Source organism: Diadema antillarum, unplaced genomic scaffold (assembly GCF_040938485.1).
Source record: "Diadema antillarum isolate AM-2024a unplaced genomic scaffold, OU_Dant_1.0 scf00000099, whole genome shotgun sequence".
Taxonomy (NCBI): Eukaryota; Metazoa; Echinodermata; class Echinoidea; order Diadematoida; family Diadematidae; genus Diadema; species Diadema antillarum.
Genome location: NW_027270988.1, coordinates 420,577 through 435,803, shown reverse-complemented (window position 1 = coordinate 435,803; position 15,227 = coordinate 420,577). Strand labels below are relative to the sequence as shown.

The following is a 15,227-nucleotide window of genomic DNA, read 5'->3' as shown; positions in this document are numbered from 1 at the left end:
TCAAATAAATGTTGAATCCTTCAAAAAATTACATGCTCTTTCATATTTCATAAGAGATTTCTCATTACCTCACTTTGGAATGTAAAAAACATGAATCCCCACCTCAACCAGTACTGTACAGCCCCTATAAGCAACACAAGACTTATTGGTGATCTTACATCATGTGTCGACCTCCTCTCTCTCCCTGTAGGATACTACATGTTTGTAGGCTTCCTACAGCAGAGTCCTGGCAACCAAGTCAGGCTCATCTCCCCTGTCTACCAGGCCACCTACCAGCGCTGTGCTAGGTTCTGGGTCTACCGCGACGGCCCCAGCCCCCCGGACCTCAGGGTCACGGTGAATGTTGGGGGATCCCCCGTGCTGACTCTGGTTGACGGAGGGCTCCCTCTTATGGGGAATATGTGGACAGTCATGGAGGCCTCGTTTTCCAGTCCTCTTGATTACACAGTAAGTTAATGTTGGCCTACGTGTAGCTGCTACAAAGTACATACATTTGTATGTGACCCTGCACCTCAAAACAAACAAAAAGTCGCCAGACATGAATTTTTAGTTAAGACCATATTCTGAAAGAGCAGACTTTAAGCTTTAAAATGATGTATAATTCAAATCAAATGGACTCTCCTAATCTATCTAAATATTGGAAAGAAAGCACAAACTCAGGAAAATTGTGAACTGAGAAAAGAGGCTCTGAAGTACAGTGTCTATTCAAGCGCTTAATCTTTACCAAACCGTGTTGGCTGTGCGATGAATGGGTCAAAAAACAGGAAGTAAACCACCAGAGTAACAACAATAAAGGGATTATCAGATTAAACTGAAATTAAGCACGCCTCATTAACACATTCTGTTCATAATTGATGCCAACTTCCAAAGCAGTAGCACTATCCTTTCAAAAGTTATTAGAGTTGAAAATGAAGAGTGTGGACAATGTTTTTTTCAGAAATGAAAAAGGGATTCTAAAGACACACTTACTCACACTATTCTATAAAAAATGTTCGAGATAAACTGCTAAAAAACACACTTTCCTGCCCGTTTTATGATACCAAATTTTAGCATAATGTAAAAGAAGATCCGCTCTTTCAGAAAATATGAAAAAGTCAAGTTCGGCTAGGTTGACCCATTTCACTTATTTTCAGTCCATACACAAAATCAGTGTGTGCGACTTTATGTTCGTTTTGAGGTGCATGGTCACATATACTTTGTAGATCAAGTGCTATATTTGCATATGTCGGTGTGCAGTTTTTGTTTTCTTGACACTGCAATATTTGTTCAAATGTTTCCAAAATTGCATGTGCAATGAATGTCTTGAATTATCTGAAAATACACAGTTTTTTCTTTCAATACTCATATGAGAAAATTTGAGCAGTAGTCAGTCATATTGAATGGTTAGAATGAAGCACTCAGCTGAGTTCTGTCACAAAGTCAACTGTGGTATGATTACAATTACTTCGAGAATCATGTTCATCTCATCAGAAAAATTTGTTATCCTTAGCAAGAACAATGCCGGATGTCAAGGTATCATGGTATGACAATGTTTTGGTCTTTCTGGTTCATCACAGATTGTATTTGAAGCCACACTCAATCAAGATGGCGTCCTAGCCCTGGACGACATCGACCTCAACAAGGACACCTGTGCTCCTGTAGCATCATGTGACTTTGAAGCAGACACCTGCTCCTATGTAAACATCCCCTCTGACTGGAACATTGGGCATAATGGGGATACGGACCAATTTGACTGGCTGCGACTCCAGGGGCCCAGCCAAGCGACCACTGGACCTTCTATGGACCACACCCGTGGAACATCGCTAGGTAAAGGTCAAGAGGTCAAAAAGAATTGATGCAGGAATACGAGATCATTAGGGATGGATCATAATGTATATTTAAATGTGATTCTTGTCATGAATCTCACTAGTTTGACAGCTGTGTGAAGAGTGAGAGAATCGCTTTACTCTCTCTGATAGTGCAATTTTTCCATTGATGTGAAATGTCATACAGTCAGTTACTATAAGCAGTATAGATTAAAATCAACATCATCATCATCATCAGTTTGGTTTTTACGTTCAAGCCTTTGTTTTGCAAAGTAGCAATTAAAAAAAAACAGCGGAAGATGTAAAACTAGCTGCATTAGCTATTAATCAAGTTCTTACAATAAAGTTAGGTTACGGTGTCACAATTGCTATGTTTTGCATGCTTGATTCAGGTCTGTGTTAGAGAAATTATGGTAAAATCAACTCCTTAGTTTGCACTTTAAGTGCTGTATGAATTTTCCATCTTTGGACATGGTGCCTCAAAATGCTAAATATTTTGCCCAACATGTAGGTTTTTACATGGTCCTGGACTCCTCCTCTCCCCGTTCCTCTGGCGATGCGGCCTGGCTGATGTCGGAAGCAATCATGGACTCCGGTGACAGGTGCCTGTCCTTCTGGTTCCATCTGAATGGTCAGGGGGCAGGATCCCTGACAACCATGGTGCGCAGTGCAGCCACACCCGACAACTGGACCCCTATCTCGACAATGTCTGGTAGCCAAGGGGACCAGTGGAACCACGCCCTAGTGACAGTGACTAGTGATGGCAGTAACTATGAAGTATGAAATGAGTGAACTTTAACCCTTAATTGACAAATTGTCCTTGGATGATATATCACTAGTGTAAGGCAACTGTTGTTTCCTGTAGAAAGAACTGTGTAGAGAGATAAGATGGGGTATGCATTGATTTAACTTGAACAAAGGCAATTAACTAGTGCACTTTTAAAACAGTAGTAATTTCGAGCATTGCATGTATCTACTAATGAGTGATAGACCAATCATAACAGGTTGCGAAGAAACTAAATGTACAGCGGTATATCTACACAAATAGGAAAAGATCAAGATTACAGGTTCTCACGACATTCAACTGTTTGCATGTATTTCTATCGCTGTTCTTGCCAGGTAATATGACTGATTTGTATATTTTGGCATTATATCGTATTTGTGTCTGATTTTTGGGGCTTTGTATGACTTCCACTTCTTTTCTTCTCACATATTATTGTTCATTGGTTTGTATTCTGTCTATTTTGTTTTTATTATTGGTTTTACTAATGATAAGTATACACACCCTATGTCTGTGAATATTCTAGATCATCTTTGAGGGCGTGGTCGGGACACCATCCCAGAGTGACATTGGTCTGGATGACATAGTCCTCTACCAGGGAGCCTGTGCCTCCCCGACACCGACCCCGCCCTGCCAGTTCTACTGCAATAATGGAGGCTGTCTGACGGACAGGACCCAAGTTTGTAACTTCCAGGATGACTGTGGAGACGGCAGTGATGAGCTCAATTGTGGTAGGAAGGTCCCAGGGGATTCAAACAGGATACTCTCTGTGTTTTGGAGTATTGCCTAATTGTATTGTATTATGTCTAATTTATAAAAAGATAACTTTGTTAAGAGAAGTCATTGAATATCAGTGAATGCCTGCCTCTTATGTTCATTATAATTGGTTATGATTAGCAAGGGGAAAAAAATATTCAGTTATTAATTCATATGGAATCTTGTACTCTGTAGATTATAGAAAATGGAACATATAATAGACATTGCATGTATTCATTATCACCCTGAACAAAACTTATTCTGAATTTGTTAATATTCTGAGGCAAATGTCATTATACAGTGTATTTGGTGGAGCAATGTTCAACAGGAAACTTATGAGATTAGCTGCTTTTCTAGATGATCAAATGTAAAGAACTGTCACGACTGTGTCATTCACCTATACCTTTCATTTAAGTTATATACTGTTTTGTGTTGCTGCTTTTTATTTCTGGAAAAAAAAATATTTATAACCACCCATATCATGATTTTATCCATAGGTCCTGAGAGTCCTATCTTACACTCAGTCTGACTTGAAATGACTGCAAAGATTGTGATTCCTCCACAACTGATATTATCTGGGGACCGTTTCATGAAAGTTGTCAGCCCTGACAAATTGTCAGTCTCTGACAATCACCATGGTAACAGTCAGTGACCAGAGCTTCTCAGCCAATCAAATCCACAGATTTTGCTGAAATTGTCAGAGACTCACAACTTGTCAGCGCTGACTAAATTAATGAAACACCCCCCAGATGTTCATCAGAGTGATGTAGAATTTTGCCTCTTTCTGTGCAGAATGATTAGTTGACCACTTCAGACAAACTTCCCCAAAAGATTTGATATGTCAAATAACACCTCTGTGTAAAAACATCCAACGGACATGAAATGCCATGTCCAAAGGTATGTCCAAATGTGTTTGTCATGTGTAGTCAATGCTTGTTTTGTTTGCCACTATGTTGCTTTAGGATCATGTGACTTTGAAGGAGGCTGGTGTAACTATACAGACTCCAGTGATGGGGGCTTCCAATGGATGATGGGTATGGGAGCCACGCCTACTGACAACACCGGTCCTAGCTATGACCACACCCTAGGAACGTCACTGGGTACGATTGCTTATTTTTTTGTGTGTATTCATAATTTGCATATGAAATGGTCCTCTCTCAATTGCAGTGATATGTCCTAGAGTCTAGATGTTTCGTGTGCGAGTTCTTCAGTGTCATTCTCTAAACTGGCTTAGACGTATCAGGGCAATTGCCTCCCAGAGGGCAATTTACCCCTGGATAAATGCTGATTAGTGATAAGGTTAGAGTAAAGATTAGGGTTTGGGTTAGGGTTAGGGTTCAGAGTTTGGGTTAGGGTTAGGATTAAGATTAGGGTTGGGATCAGGGGAAGAGTCCAGGGTAATTGCCCAGGGGATAATTGCCTAGACCCAGTGTAGATGTCATCTTACAAATTTGAACGTGGAAAGGTTACAACTGAGTACTGGCTGTTTCACACAATAAAAGTCTGATGGGTTTTTTTTCCAACAGTCCACTTACATTGTATTTCTGTCATACAGGATTCCCATGAAGATGTTTTCCTAATGCATCTCCAAGGCTTTTCCACCAAAATGATAATCATCTACAGACCTGCATCCCTTCAAACTGATTCAATTGATTCCTGTCTCCCATGTAAACACAAGAAAGTAGTACAATATAAAACTTGCATATATTTTGAAAAATAGTGTCTTAATGAAGTCTGCTGTATGACAATGTCACAATTGCAAGAGATCAAAATGTGTATATACAGTTTGTATGAAGGTAATGTAAAATTGTATAATGTCCTTGAAATTGTGTCAATACACATTGTACCTACATGTACAACCTCTTGTGCATTTTGTTTGCATTTGTTTGAACCCCCACAGGGCACTACCTGTATGTGGATTCCAGTACAGGATCAGGCTACAGTAAAGCTATCCTCGTTTCACCATACCTCCATGACTCCAGTCCGTCTTGCTTCCTACAGCTGTGGGTTCATCTCTATGGCACAGGTCTGGTTGTTGTTGTTGTTGTTTTGGTTTTAATGACATTTATCACTCAAAGTTGAGTATTTACGCCCTTTGACTTGAGTCTGACTCACTGTCTAGGGTAGCCTTTTGCCAAGACTCTCTCGCTGTAAGATGGCTATAATGGGCAAGAGAAGCGAGCCTAGCTGAGCGCAGCAACGCGAGGGCCTGTTGAGATCTGCTTCACACATCATCATTCATGACCACAGGAACCCTACTGAATAGTCATATTAATGGGTTCCTGTCGACCAATGGAATGGCATGCTCCCCATATCCACTGCGTTGTCTGGCTGTTTGCAGTCATCACTGACCACCTGTGGAGGTCTGTGGCGTGCATACATGGTATACATATCGGGCTCAAGCAGACTGGCACGCTGATTGGTCAACTTTTGCTCCCGAAATCGGGGAGCAAAATTTGGTAATTCAAAGGGCTGACAAAAGGATGCGGAGCAGATCTCAAAAGGCCCTCGCGCAACCCCACTTGGCTGGGCTCTCTTCACCGTATAGCAAGAGAGACTTGACAAAAGGCTATGTCTGATGCAGATCGCACTCCTCCACTAAACTCTGTGGTGGTCTTCTTATGAAGCCACTCATGTGTCTTTTTTTATCTCTGCCCTGTTTTATTGCTAGGAGATGACAAAAACAACAACTGCATGATGAAATCAAGCAATGAAATTCAAAGAGGCTGGGGAAAGTGACTGTTAATCATGTATTACATCTCACTGTTTTAACATTAGTATTAGCTTATAAAATGATGAGATTGCTGTCTTAGCAGACAAGACCAGCAGGAACTTACACTGACAAAGGCAACCTCGTGCACAGCTAATCTAGATAGTTTAGAATGAGGGGAAAAGTACTGAAGGAATTAAACATGATGTGCAACGTAGAGCTGCTAGCATACATGATCCTCAATCCAACGAAAACAGAAGTCAGCTTTCACCCATGGAAGATTCCCTCATTTAACTGAGTTTAAGAAAACCTATTGTACAGGTGTAGATGTTGCTCGTCTGTCAACATTATTTCCTTTGAACAGCTATATCAAATTAAGATTTAGACAATTATCAGTTGTGATAGACACTATCAGTTGTGCTAGCAATTACATGTAGTCCTTATCAGGGTGAAATATTTGTGACCCGCTACAACAAAAAGGTCCTAAAGTCGCGCACGGTCGAAGCCGTGAAAATCGAGTTTGAAGTCAGAGCATTAAAATTGTTCAAAACGTACAATTTTCTGATTTTGACATATTATTGGAGTCTGACATGTCTTCTATCATCTGTCGAAATTTTGAAGCAAAATGATGAAAGGAAAGACCAAAAAATAGCGTTTTCTGAGCCATGTTTTTTTGCGTTTCAACGAAGCAGAAACTGGTTTGAAAATTTGGATTGAGCGCCACAGATAGGCTCCGCCCCTAACAACGACAAGAGTGATCTCATTGCTCAGTTTGCTGCTTGCTGCTAACCGAAGCGTGAAGCTCGCACACTGCCCAGTCGACTGGTGCGTGCAGGCGGGGTGCTCTATGCTCAGCCGTTTCTCACATCCTGGTCACTGATTGGTCGGTGAGGAGACCGCCGACGCTGTGCTTGAATGAACTTTTCGGGGGTTGCTAGGGCTTTAATACCTTCTATTGTCCGGAGCTGAAAACTGACTTGCGTGTCCCTTGATCGCGATTGCGTCAAAAGGAAAACTTTTAGGGCGCTTTTCTCGAAACAGTGATTTCCCAGACGTCTCGACATGCTCTCTTTTAAACATCGATATCTCCGCAGCCGATTATTTTTATAAGATGTGTTATATATCAATTCAAAGCAGAAAGATTAGGGAATTATGTCATGCAATTTTCAAATAATCGACCGCGCCCGACTTTAGGATCATTTTGTTGTAGCGGGTCACATTTGCTCTTCCTCTACTTATTTATTTTTTTTTTACATGAAAGTTTGAAAATTCATGGCACAATATTTCTTTTCTGCGCAGACATTGGAAGTCTTGGTGTATACCTGAGATCTGGTCTCTCCAAGACGTTGCTAATCTACCTAGCTGAAGACATGGGCAACCAGTGGAACAGAGTCGACCTGGGTGTCGGCCGTGTGAAAGGAATGTTCAGGGTACTACTAAGAATCACTTCTCTGGATCAATTCACCTACACCATCTGTGCCCCCTGTTCACACAGCAGTAACTTGCCAAACTTTTATCAGCAGTCAGTGTATAGACCATTAAAAAAAAACACTCATCTATTCAATTTGTATGCACACTTTTTGTATGCAAACCTGCAAACAGCCGTAAAGCTTTCCTAATACTTGAAGACCCAATAAAGCATCAAGTGCTGGATGATAACCAACTAAATTCCAAGTTTTTCGGTGGGAGGGGCGAGTTGCAAAGCTTTTTACTTGATCATCAGGGAAAAGCCATGAATCGCAATACATGTGTGAACCAGCATGCTCCTCACAAAACCTTGCTCTAATGTACAAAATGTAAGTTTAAACAAATCCACTCAGATGATGATAATGTGGCAGTTAAACACATTCAATAGAGATCCATAGCTGGCATGATAACTATTTATTCACATGATCCACACATGATCCCAGCGTGATTTTTACATGATTTACACATGATTCACACATGATCCACACATTTTCCACATATCCACATATGATTCACACATGAACCACCCTTACTGTGCTTTACTCACTGATTAGCAACAATGTCTTGTAAATGAACTCTCAGTGACCAGAGATTACCGACCCTCTAATCCCTAGTGTCATCATGACCTTTTTGTTGCACTGAGGTATTGGTGCACCTGATTGCACTGACTAACATGTGACTGCGTTGTAGGTCCAATTTGGAAAGGGCACACTAGTGGATGTTAAATTTAGCTAGTCAGTCACAATTTATATTCAGGACAGAAGTATCATTTTAACACATTCAAATCTGTTGTAATGAATTTACATTTTCACACTGTCAACTAGTGCAATGTTGCCATATACATGTGCTGTAAAACACGATATATTCGCAGCATGAAATTTTTGCAAATTGGAGCCGACATGCTTTTTTGTGGCATGAAATTTTTGCGAATTGCCACTGGCATTCAATGCATATAGTGTACATGTAGGTATGAACTTATCGCGTGCATTTTAATTTCGAGAATCTTGGCTCTCGCGAAATTAAAATGCATGCGAACATTCCTCGTTTTACAGTATATGTATGAAGTGTATTCACATCTACTATAGATTACTTAGTGCTGTGTGCATACATACAGTGATCCTGCATGACTCAGTATATGTGTAAAAAGAAATCCTGCGTGACCGTATCTTTCTCTTTATCTTGATCTCAGATTCATCTTGATGCTATTCGCTCCTTTGATGTATTGGGTGATATTGCAGTCGATGACATCACCTTCAGTGGCTGTGGCTACCCAGGTTTGTGTGCACAGTTATTTTTCCTATTCTTGCATAATTTGTGACCTCACATCACAAATCCAACAAAAAGTTGCACACACCAATTTTTACGTGAGGACTCAAAATAGGTGAAATGGGTCAACACAGTCAGTCTCGAGTTTTACATATACTCTTACAGAGCAATTCTGCTTCTTCAATATCCTTATGTTGGGAGCATATAACAAATGGGAAATTGTATGTTTTTTTAAACATGTTTTTGTAGAAGATTTTGATTAGTTATGTATTTTACATTTCTTTAAAAAAAAATTTACAAACTCTTCACTCTGAACTGTAACACCTTTTGAAAGATTGATGCTACTGCTTTGAAAGTTGGTGTTAGGCATGGATGGAATGTGTCAACAGAGCGTGCTCAATTTCAGCTGAATCTGATAATCCCTTCAGTGTTGTTGCTATGGAGTTCTACATCCTGTTTTGTCCTGTTCATTGCACAGAGCACGGCTTGGTAAGATTAAGTGCTTGAATAAAGACACTATACTTGAGAGCATCTTTTCTCAGTACACAGTTTTTCAGAGTGTGTGCTTTCATGCCAATATTTAGATAGGTTAGGAGAGTCCATTTGTATTGAGTTATACATCATTTTAAAGCTCAGAGGCTGCTCTTTCAGAATCTGCCCTTAACTAAAAATCCATGTCTGGCGACTTTTTTTTTTTTTTGATGCAGGGTCACATTTGCGTGACTGCACAGTCTACTCTGTTACTTTGTGTTACCTCCTTCCAGCATGTATTTCAAAATGTCCAAAAGTATGGCCCATGCCTTTTGATGAAGATAAATTTGTCACTTTAAAGCAATCAATTCAGAATCAATGGAGTGCCTGAAAATAAGTCTGATATTATTTATTCGTGTTATACAGCCCCCTCTGCACCCTGTAGCTCCTCACAGTTTGAGTGTGCCAACCAGGTTTGCATCGATGCGTCTCGGATCTGTGATCTCAGCGATGACTGCGGCGACAACTCAGATGAAACTGACTGTGGTGAGAAATCTGTGTACATATGATTTGTTAATGTTTGCTTTATTGCGATTTGGCAAAGTGGAATTTATTCAATCAAAGGAGATGTTGATATTGTCAGGACAGTGATTGTAAGAATAATATGGTATCGTTTTGCTGGTGTAGATTCTATAGATTTAGCATTGCCTTCACAGGTACTGTATACACAAAGTGAAATTCAGTAAACAAAAGGAGATTTCAACATTGTCAAGATAAACATTTTAGAATGATATGTTACTGTAAAACATGATACCTTCGAGGCATGACATTTTCGCGACTTGGAGCCAACGGCCTTTTTTGCAGCATTAAATTTTCGCAAATTGCCACTGGCATTCAATGCATATAGTGTAGACAAGAACTTTTGCATGCATTTTAATTTTGCGAATCTCGGCGCTTGCGAAATTTGTGAAATTAAAATGCATACAAATATCCCTTGTTTTACAGTAATCGTTTTACTAGGGTAGCTTCTATAGGTGTAGTATTGCCTATGCATGAAAACACATATTAAAGGGATAGTATAGTATTGGTGGAGATGAAGATGGGCTTTTATCTTTTTGCAAGAAACCAAGAAACCATTTATGAAATGATACAGATCATACCATTCTACGAGGAATTCAAATTTTATCAGATGAAAGTCAGTTTTGGAATGGCTGAGACATCCTAAAACAAAGTAAAACAAAAAAAAATCTTAATAAAGTTGGGTCCCACCTTTTATTAGGATTGCTCTTTATTGGATATCTCTGTTGTTTCAAAACCAAATACATGTAAGAGTTGAATTCCTTTTGGAGTTACAAGCTTTTCATATTTTATAAGAGGTTTCTCATTTTCTCAACCAAAAAAATGTTTGAAACCTGAAGTCAGGTCTCAACCAAAACTATACAATCCCTTTATTTTAATTTACTGACATCCGTCCTTCTGTCCACAGAGCTGTATGAACAGTGTGACTTTGAGGCTGGTATCTGCGGCTGGGAGCAGCTGACCAATGATGAGCTGGACTGGTACCGGTTTGCTGGGATCTCCCCCTCCTCCTGGACCGGTCCTACCAGAGACCACACCACGGGGCTGGAGACCGGTAGGGTGATGCCTAGATGGGTGCACAAGAAGATGCTCCTAACAATGACTTACAAACTTTGAATAGCAATGATGGTTCTCATAATAAACAGTTTTACAGAGTATGATAAAAGTGATCCTGATGAAGTTAATGGTGATTGTGGGAGGAATCATGATTCTGTGTGTACAATATGTACATTGTACAAACTGTATATGCGGTAGAAATTCACATACAGTCTTGCATGTAGTAGTAGTAGTAGTAGCAGTAAAAGTAGTGTGAGTAGTAGTAATGGTTAATAATGATAATATGGTTAATGATAATGATAGAATTGGTAATTGTGTCTTTCATGACTGTTATTATTGATATTATAAATGCAATTATTATTATTATTATTGTTATTATTATTATTATTATTATTATTATTATTATTATTATTATTATTATTATTGTTATTATTATTATTATTATTATTATTATTATTATTATCATTATTATTATTATTATTATTATTATTATTATTATATTCATCATATTAATAGTAATATTGATAAAAAGTTCACTATTATTTATTTATTTAAAGGGACCTACCTCTACCTGGAGACATCCAACGGTAACCATGGCGACCGTGCACGTCTTGGTAGCCCCATCCTCCAACCCATCCCCCAGTCTGCCGCTACCACATGTGAGTTCCGCTTCTATTACCACATGTATGGTGAGGACATCAACTCGTTGTCCATCTACACCCGAGAAATCATCAATGGTCCCCTAACGTTGCTATGGCAACGGGTCGGAGAGATTGGAGATTTTTACGAGAGGGCAGACATTGTGCTCACCAATCGTAATCCTTTCCAGGTTAGCCAAACATACTTTTCTAATCCCGCCTCTGTATGCTTGAGTTGTCTCATACCATTCATTTCCATCTACAGCATTATTTTGACAAAGAACTCTTACAAATTTGTACCTGCCTTGCCCTAAGTGTCTTCCATTTCAGTTTCAAAAAGTTTAGAATACAATTGTAGTCAAAGTTATCACAAGCCCAACAGTTTTTTAAGTAAATTTATACCAAGTTCACCTTATAACCATGCTACATATACCTGTCTGAAATATATGTTATGTATTATTACAGTGTTTTGTATGTACATGACTGTGAACGATAGAACCTTAATAAACCAAAATGAAGTTCACTTGTAGCTGCCAAGACAAGTTAATTTCCTCACAAGCCAAATGCAGGCAAATGATATACATGTAGAGGTTGTACGTAGGAAATTCTGAAAGTTGGTCTCTAGATTAACCCTTGACATATGTAGAAAATTTAGTTTGTGTTTAATGTAAGAACCTGAAAATGTAATGTATGCATGTACGTGGAGAGAGCCATAAGTTTACCAAACCTTTTACTCCATATCACGCCACTGGGCAAAACCATCATCTCATATATTTTGTTTGCGTAATTCTTTTTGAGTTGGGATTTGAAAGAAAATTTCATAGCAAGTCATTGAAATTTGCAGATGAGAATCACAGCGATAGACAGGAGTGTGCCAAAATTGCTGCTTACAAATTGTGTGTTTCTGTAACAGTACCTAAATCTGTTCCATTCACAGATTCAAGTAATACTCATGCACCATGAATATCAATCCACTTTTAAGAATTGGCAACCTCAAATTACATCATGTATCAGACTTGTGCAGTATCATACAGGGAATAGCGTATCATATCAAACTTTCTTACAATGCCTGTATTGTTCATTTCAGTAATTTAGCATGTAATATCGAACACTGTTTTGTGAGAACTTTGTATGCATTTTCATAATATGTCATTTTAAGCCGTTGAAGACTCATCCCAAGTATACTCAGGCAGGCATCTATGGGAAATGCGTGTTGTAGTAAATTCAGTCCGTCCTCAACGGTTGAAGCTGTACAGGAAGTGAAGATATTCCCATACTCTGAGGGAGGCTTAATGTGTTTCTCCCAAATTTCCTCCGTAGGTCATCGTTGAGGCGACTCGTGGAAGCGATATCCGTGGCGACATTGCCATCGATGACACCAGCTTCAGCAGCGGCTGCACCTTCCAGTCAGCCCCTCTTCCATCAGTGACCACGCCCATGCCTACCGTTGCCGTGACAACCCTTCCTCCCTGCCCACCCAACTCCTACCAGTGCCAGGATGGTTCCTGCATCGACATAGACATGAGATGTGATAGTTCACCAGACTGCCCCCTGGCTGAAGATGAAGCAAACTGTGGTAAGCAGGAAGAGTGCAACTTGGGACCTACAATGTACGAAGCAGAAGGGCCTTAATGTTGGGGGTTGATAAGCAGCCTGGATGACCTTCTGCTTTTACAATGACAGAGACATCAACCACAAAGAATATGAGAGGGAGATTCTTGTGCCCAAAAAGTGATATGAAGTACATTTTTGGTTTTGGTAATGTTCAAGTTTTTTATCTATTCCTCCTTTCCGTTTTTCTATGAACTGTTATTGAGTCGTAATTTCCAATTTGCCTACTTGTAAGTTCCCACTCAGTGCCAAGTTCTCGTCCTCCAGTGTGATATCTATTGAAAAAAAAAATCATTAACAGAAGTTGACTTGAGCAAATAAGTTTGTAATTGATCTTCAATCAAAATGGGAACTTAGGCAAATGATTTTATCACTGGAATCAGTTGTGCATCAAATCCAGCAAGATCCTATAAAGGTACAAACCTTATGCAAATGAAGTGAAAACATGAATGTGGCACTCTGGTCAGGTGAGTGACCATGGAAAAGGTCAGGTATAATAAAGTTACATAGGATTCTAAGAAGCCTTGTAACAAAATTTTTGATGACTGCAAATGGCTGATACTGACATAAATAGTGGGATGGAGTGAGTTAACCTGACTACTTAAGTTATCTCAGCTTTCTTATCTTTCCACAGGCGCTTGTGACTTTGAGAGCGACACGTGTGGATGGACAAGTTTTGACAATGGTCTCTACGTGTGGCATCGCACGGCGGCCAGTGACGCCCCTGTGGGGAAAGCGCCCTCTACTGACCACACGCTGGGAACAGCTGCCGGCTCATACATGTTTGTGGACAGCGCGTCAGGAACCTTTGGTGTGAGCGCACTGCTGATAAGTCCACCCCAGCTCGGCAGGACTGGACAAAGGTGAGAGCAGAGTACAAGATAAAATTGAGTTTTTTCGTCATATTTCATGATGCAACCAAATGAAGTACATATTTCTGGATGAAACAATAACAAAATCATCAAAATACAATTCTAAACATAGGAACTAGCCACATAGTTACGTAAATGCAGTGATGTATAAGCAAGTAGACAACACAAAGCTGTATTTTAGTAAATGAAGGAAGGAAAGCTTCAGTCCGTAACAAAGGAGTTTGAAATATGATGGAGCAACTAATAGCAGTGCTTGTAAATACTAATCAGTTGCTTTTGTTGAATTTGTTCATAGAAATTATGATAGAGGACAAAATTTGCCGTGAGGAGAAAGATGCTGATATCGATGATAACAGATGATATGTTGTAAAGGATTAACTCTCCGTGCCCTCTGCAATTAAACTGTGATGAGAAGGCTTATTGTGGTGCTGATGGGTATTTGGCTATGATACCCCCATATGTCATTGGTGGACAGTCCAGCCATAGGGTATGTTATAATACAGTATATGCCATGACTTTTTATCACCCCTAATACTCACTGTAGGTGTGAACTGTCCTTCTACTACCACATGCGAGGGGGGCAGGCTGGCACCCTCACAGCCGCTGTGTACGACAACAACCTGTTGGATGGGTCGTGGGTGGAGTCTGGTGACCATGGCAACCAGTGGAATCAGGGCACTCTGGCTGTGGGACCTCGCAATGCTGGCCAGTATTATGTGAGTTGGGGTATTGTGTTGCCATCTTAACCCTCTGACCCTAAAATGTTGTGATTCCTCATGGGGATAAAACATGCCACCCCGGTTCTTGTGATTGACAGGTTAAATTGTTGCAGCCACTGCAGACATGGTGGCAGGGATGGCATTGGCAGTGTTAAAAGTGATGTTCATATAAGAAGGCCATCATGATGGTACTTGGTTTCATGATACAGTAGATCGCTGATAAAGTGCTAAAGATACATGTATTCAATTGTAGCTTAATTAAGAGTCTTCACTTGAGATATTGTGAAAGCTGTAATTATTTTTGTGTACAGGTATTTTCACGAATGAGGTCACAGACATCTTCGTGAGATGCTGTTTTCACAATTTTGACACAGGCTATCGTTAGTGCACTAATGCCTGTCCGTTTGCGATATTGTCACATGCTAAATTTATGGTCCAGCTTTTACAGTAGATTCTTTGGTGTTTGTTTTGTTTTCTCTCTTTAGATTTTTCATGA

At 39.8% G+C, this 15,227-nt stretch overlaps 1 protein-coding gene across 1 annotated transcript in view; it reads left to right on the top strand.

Moving 5' to 3' along the window:
- The window catches only part of LOC139718759 (MAM and LDL-receptor class A domain-containing protein 1-like), a 109,342-nt gene that overhangs the window by 69,950 nt on the left and 24,165 nt on the right, over positions 1 to 15,227 (top strand). Inside the window, exons 69-82 of the mRNA XM_071630223.1 lie at positions 191 to 447; positions 1,557 to 1,806; positions 2,317 to 2,582; positions 3,113 to 3,317; positions 4,305 to 4,442; positions 5,243 to 5,368; positions 7,352 to 7,482; positions 8,709 to 8,793; positions 9,683 to 9,802; positions 10,743 to 10,889; positions 11,449 to 11,720; positions 12,850 to 13,105; positions 13,775 to 14,003; positions 14,557 to 14,728. Of these exons, the coding sequence (XP_071486324.1) occupies positions 191 to 447; positions 1,557 to 1,806; positions 2,317 to 2,582; positions 3,113 to 3,317; positions 4,305 to 4,442; positions 5,243 to 5,368; positions 7,352 to 7,482; positions 8,709 to 8,793; positions 9,683 to 9,802; positions 10,743 to 10,889; positions 11,449 to 11,720; positions 12,850 to 13,105; positions 13,775 to 14,003; positions 14,557 to 14,728 (2,654 nt within the window). The remainder of the gene's footprint in view (positions 1 to 190; positions 448 to 1,556; positions 1,807 to 2,316; positions 2,583 to 3,112; positions 3,318 to 4,304; positions 4,443 to 5,242; positions 5,369 to 7,351; positions 7,483 to 8,708; positions 8,794 to 9,682; positions 9,803 to 10,742; positions 10,890 to 11,448; positions 11,721 to 12,849; positions 13,106 to 13,774; positions 14,004 to 14,556; positions 14,729 to 15,227) is intronic.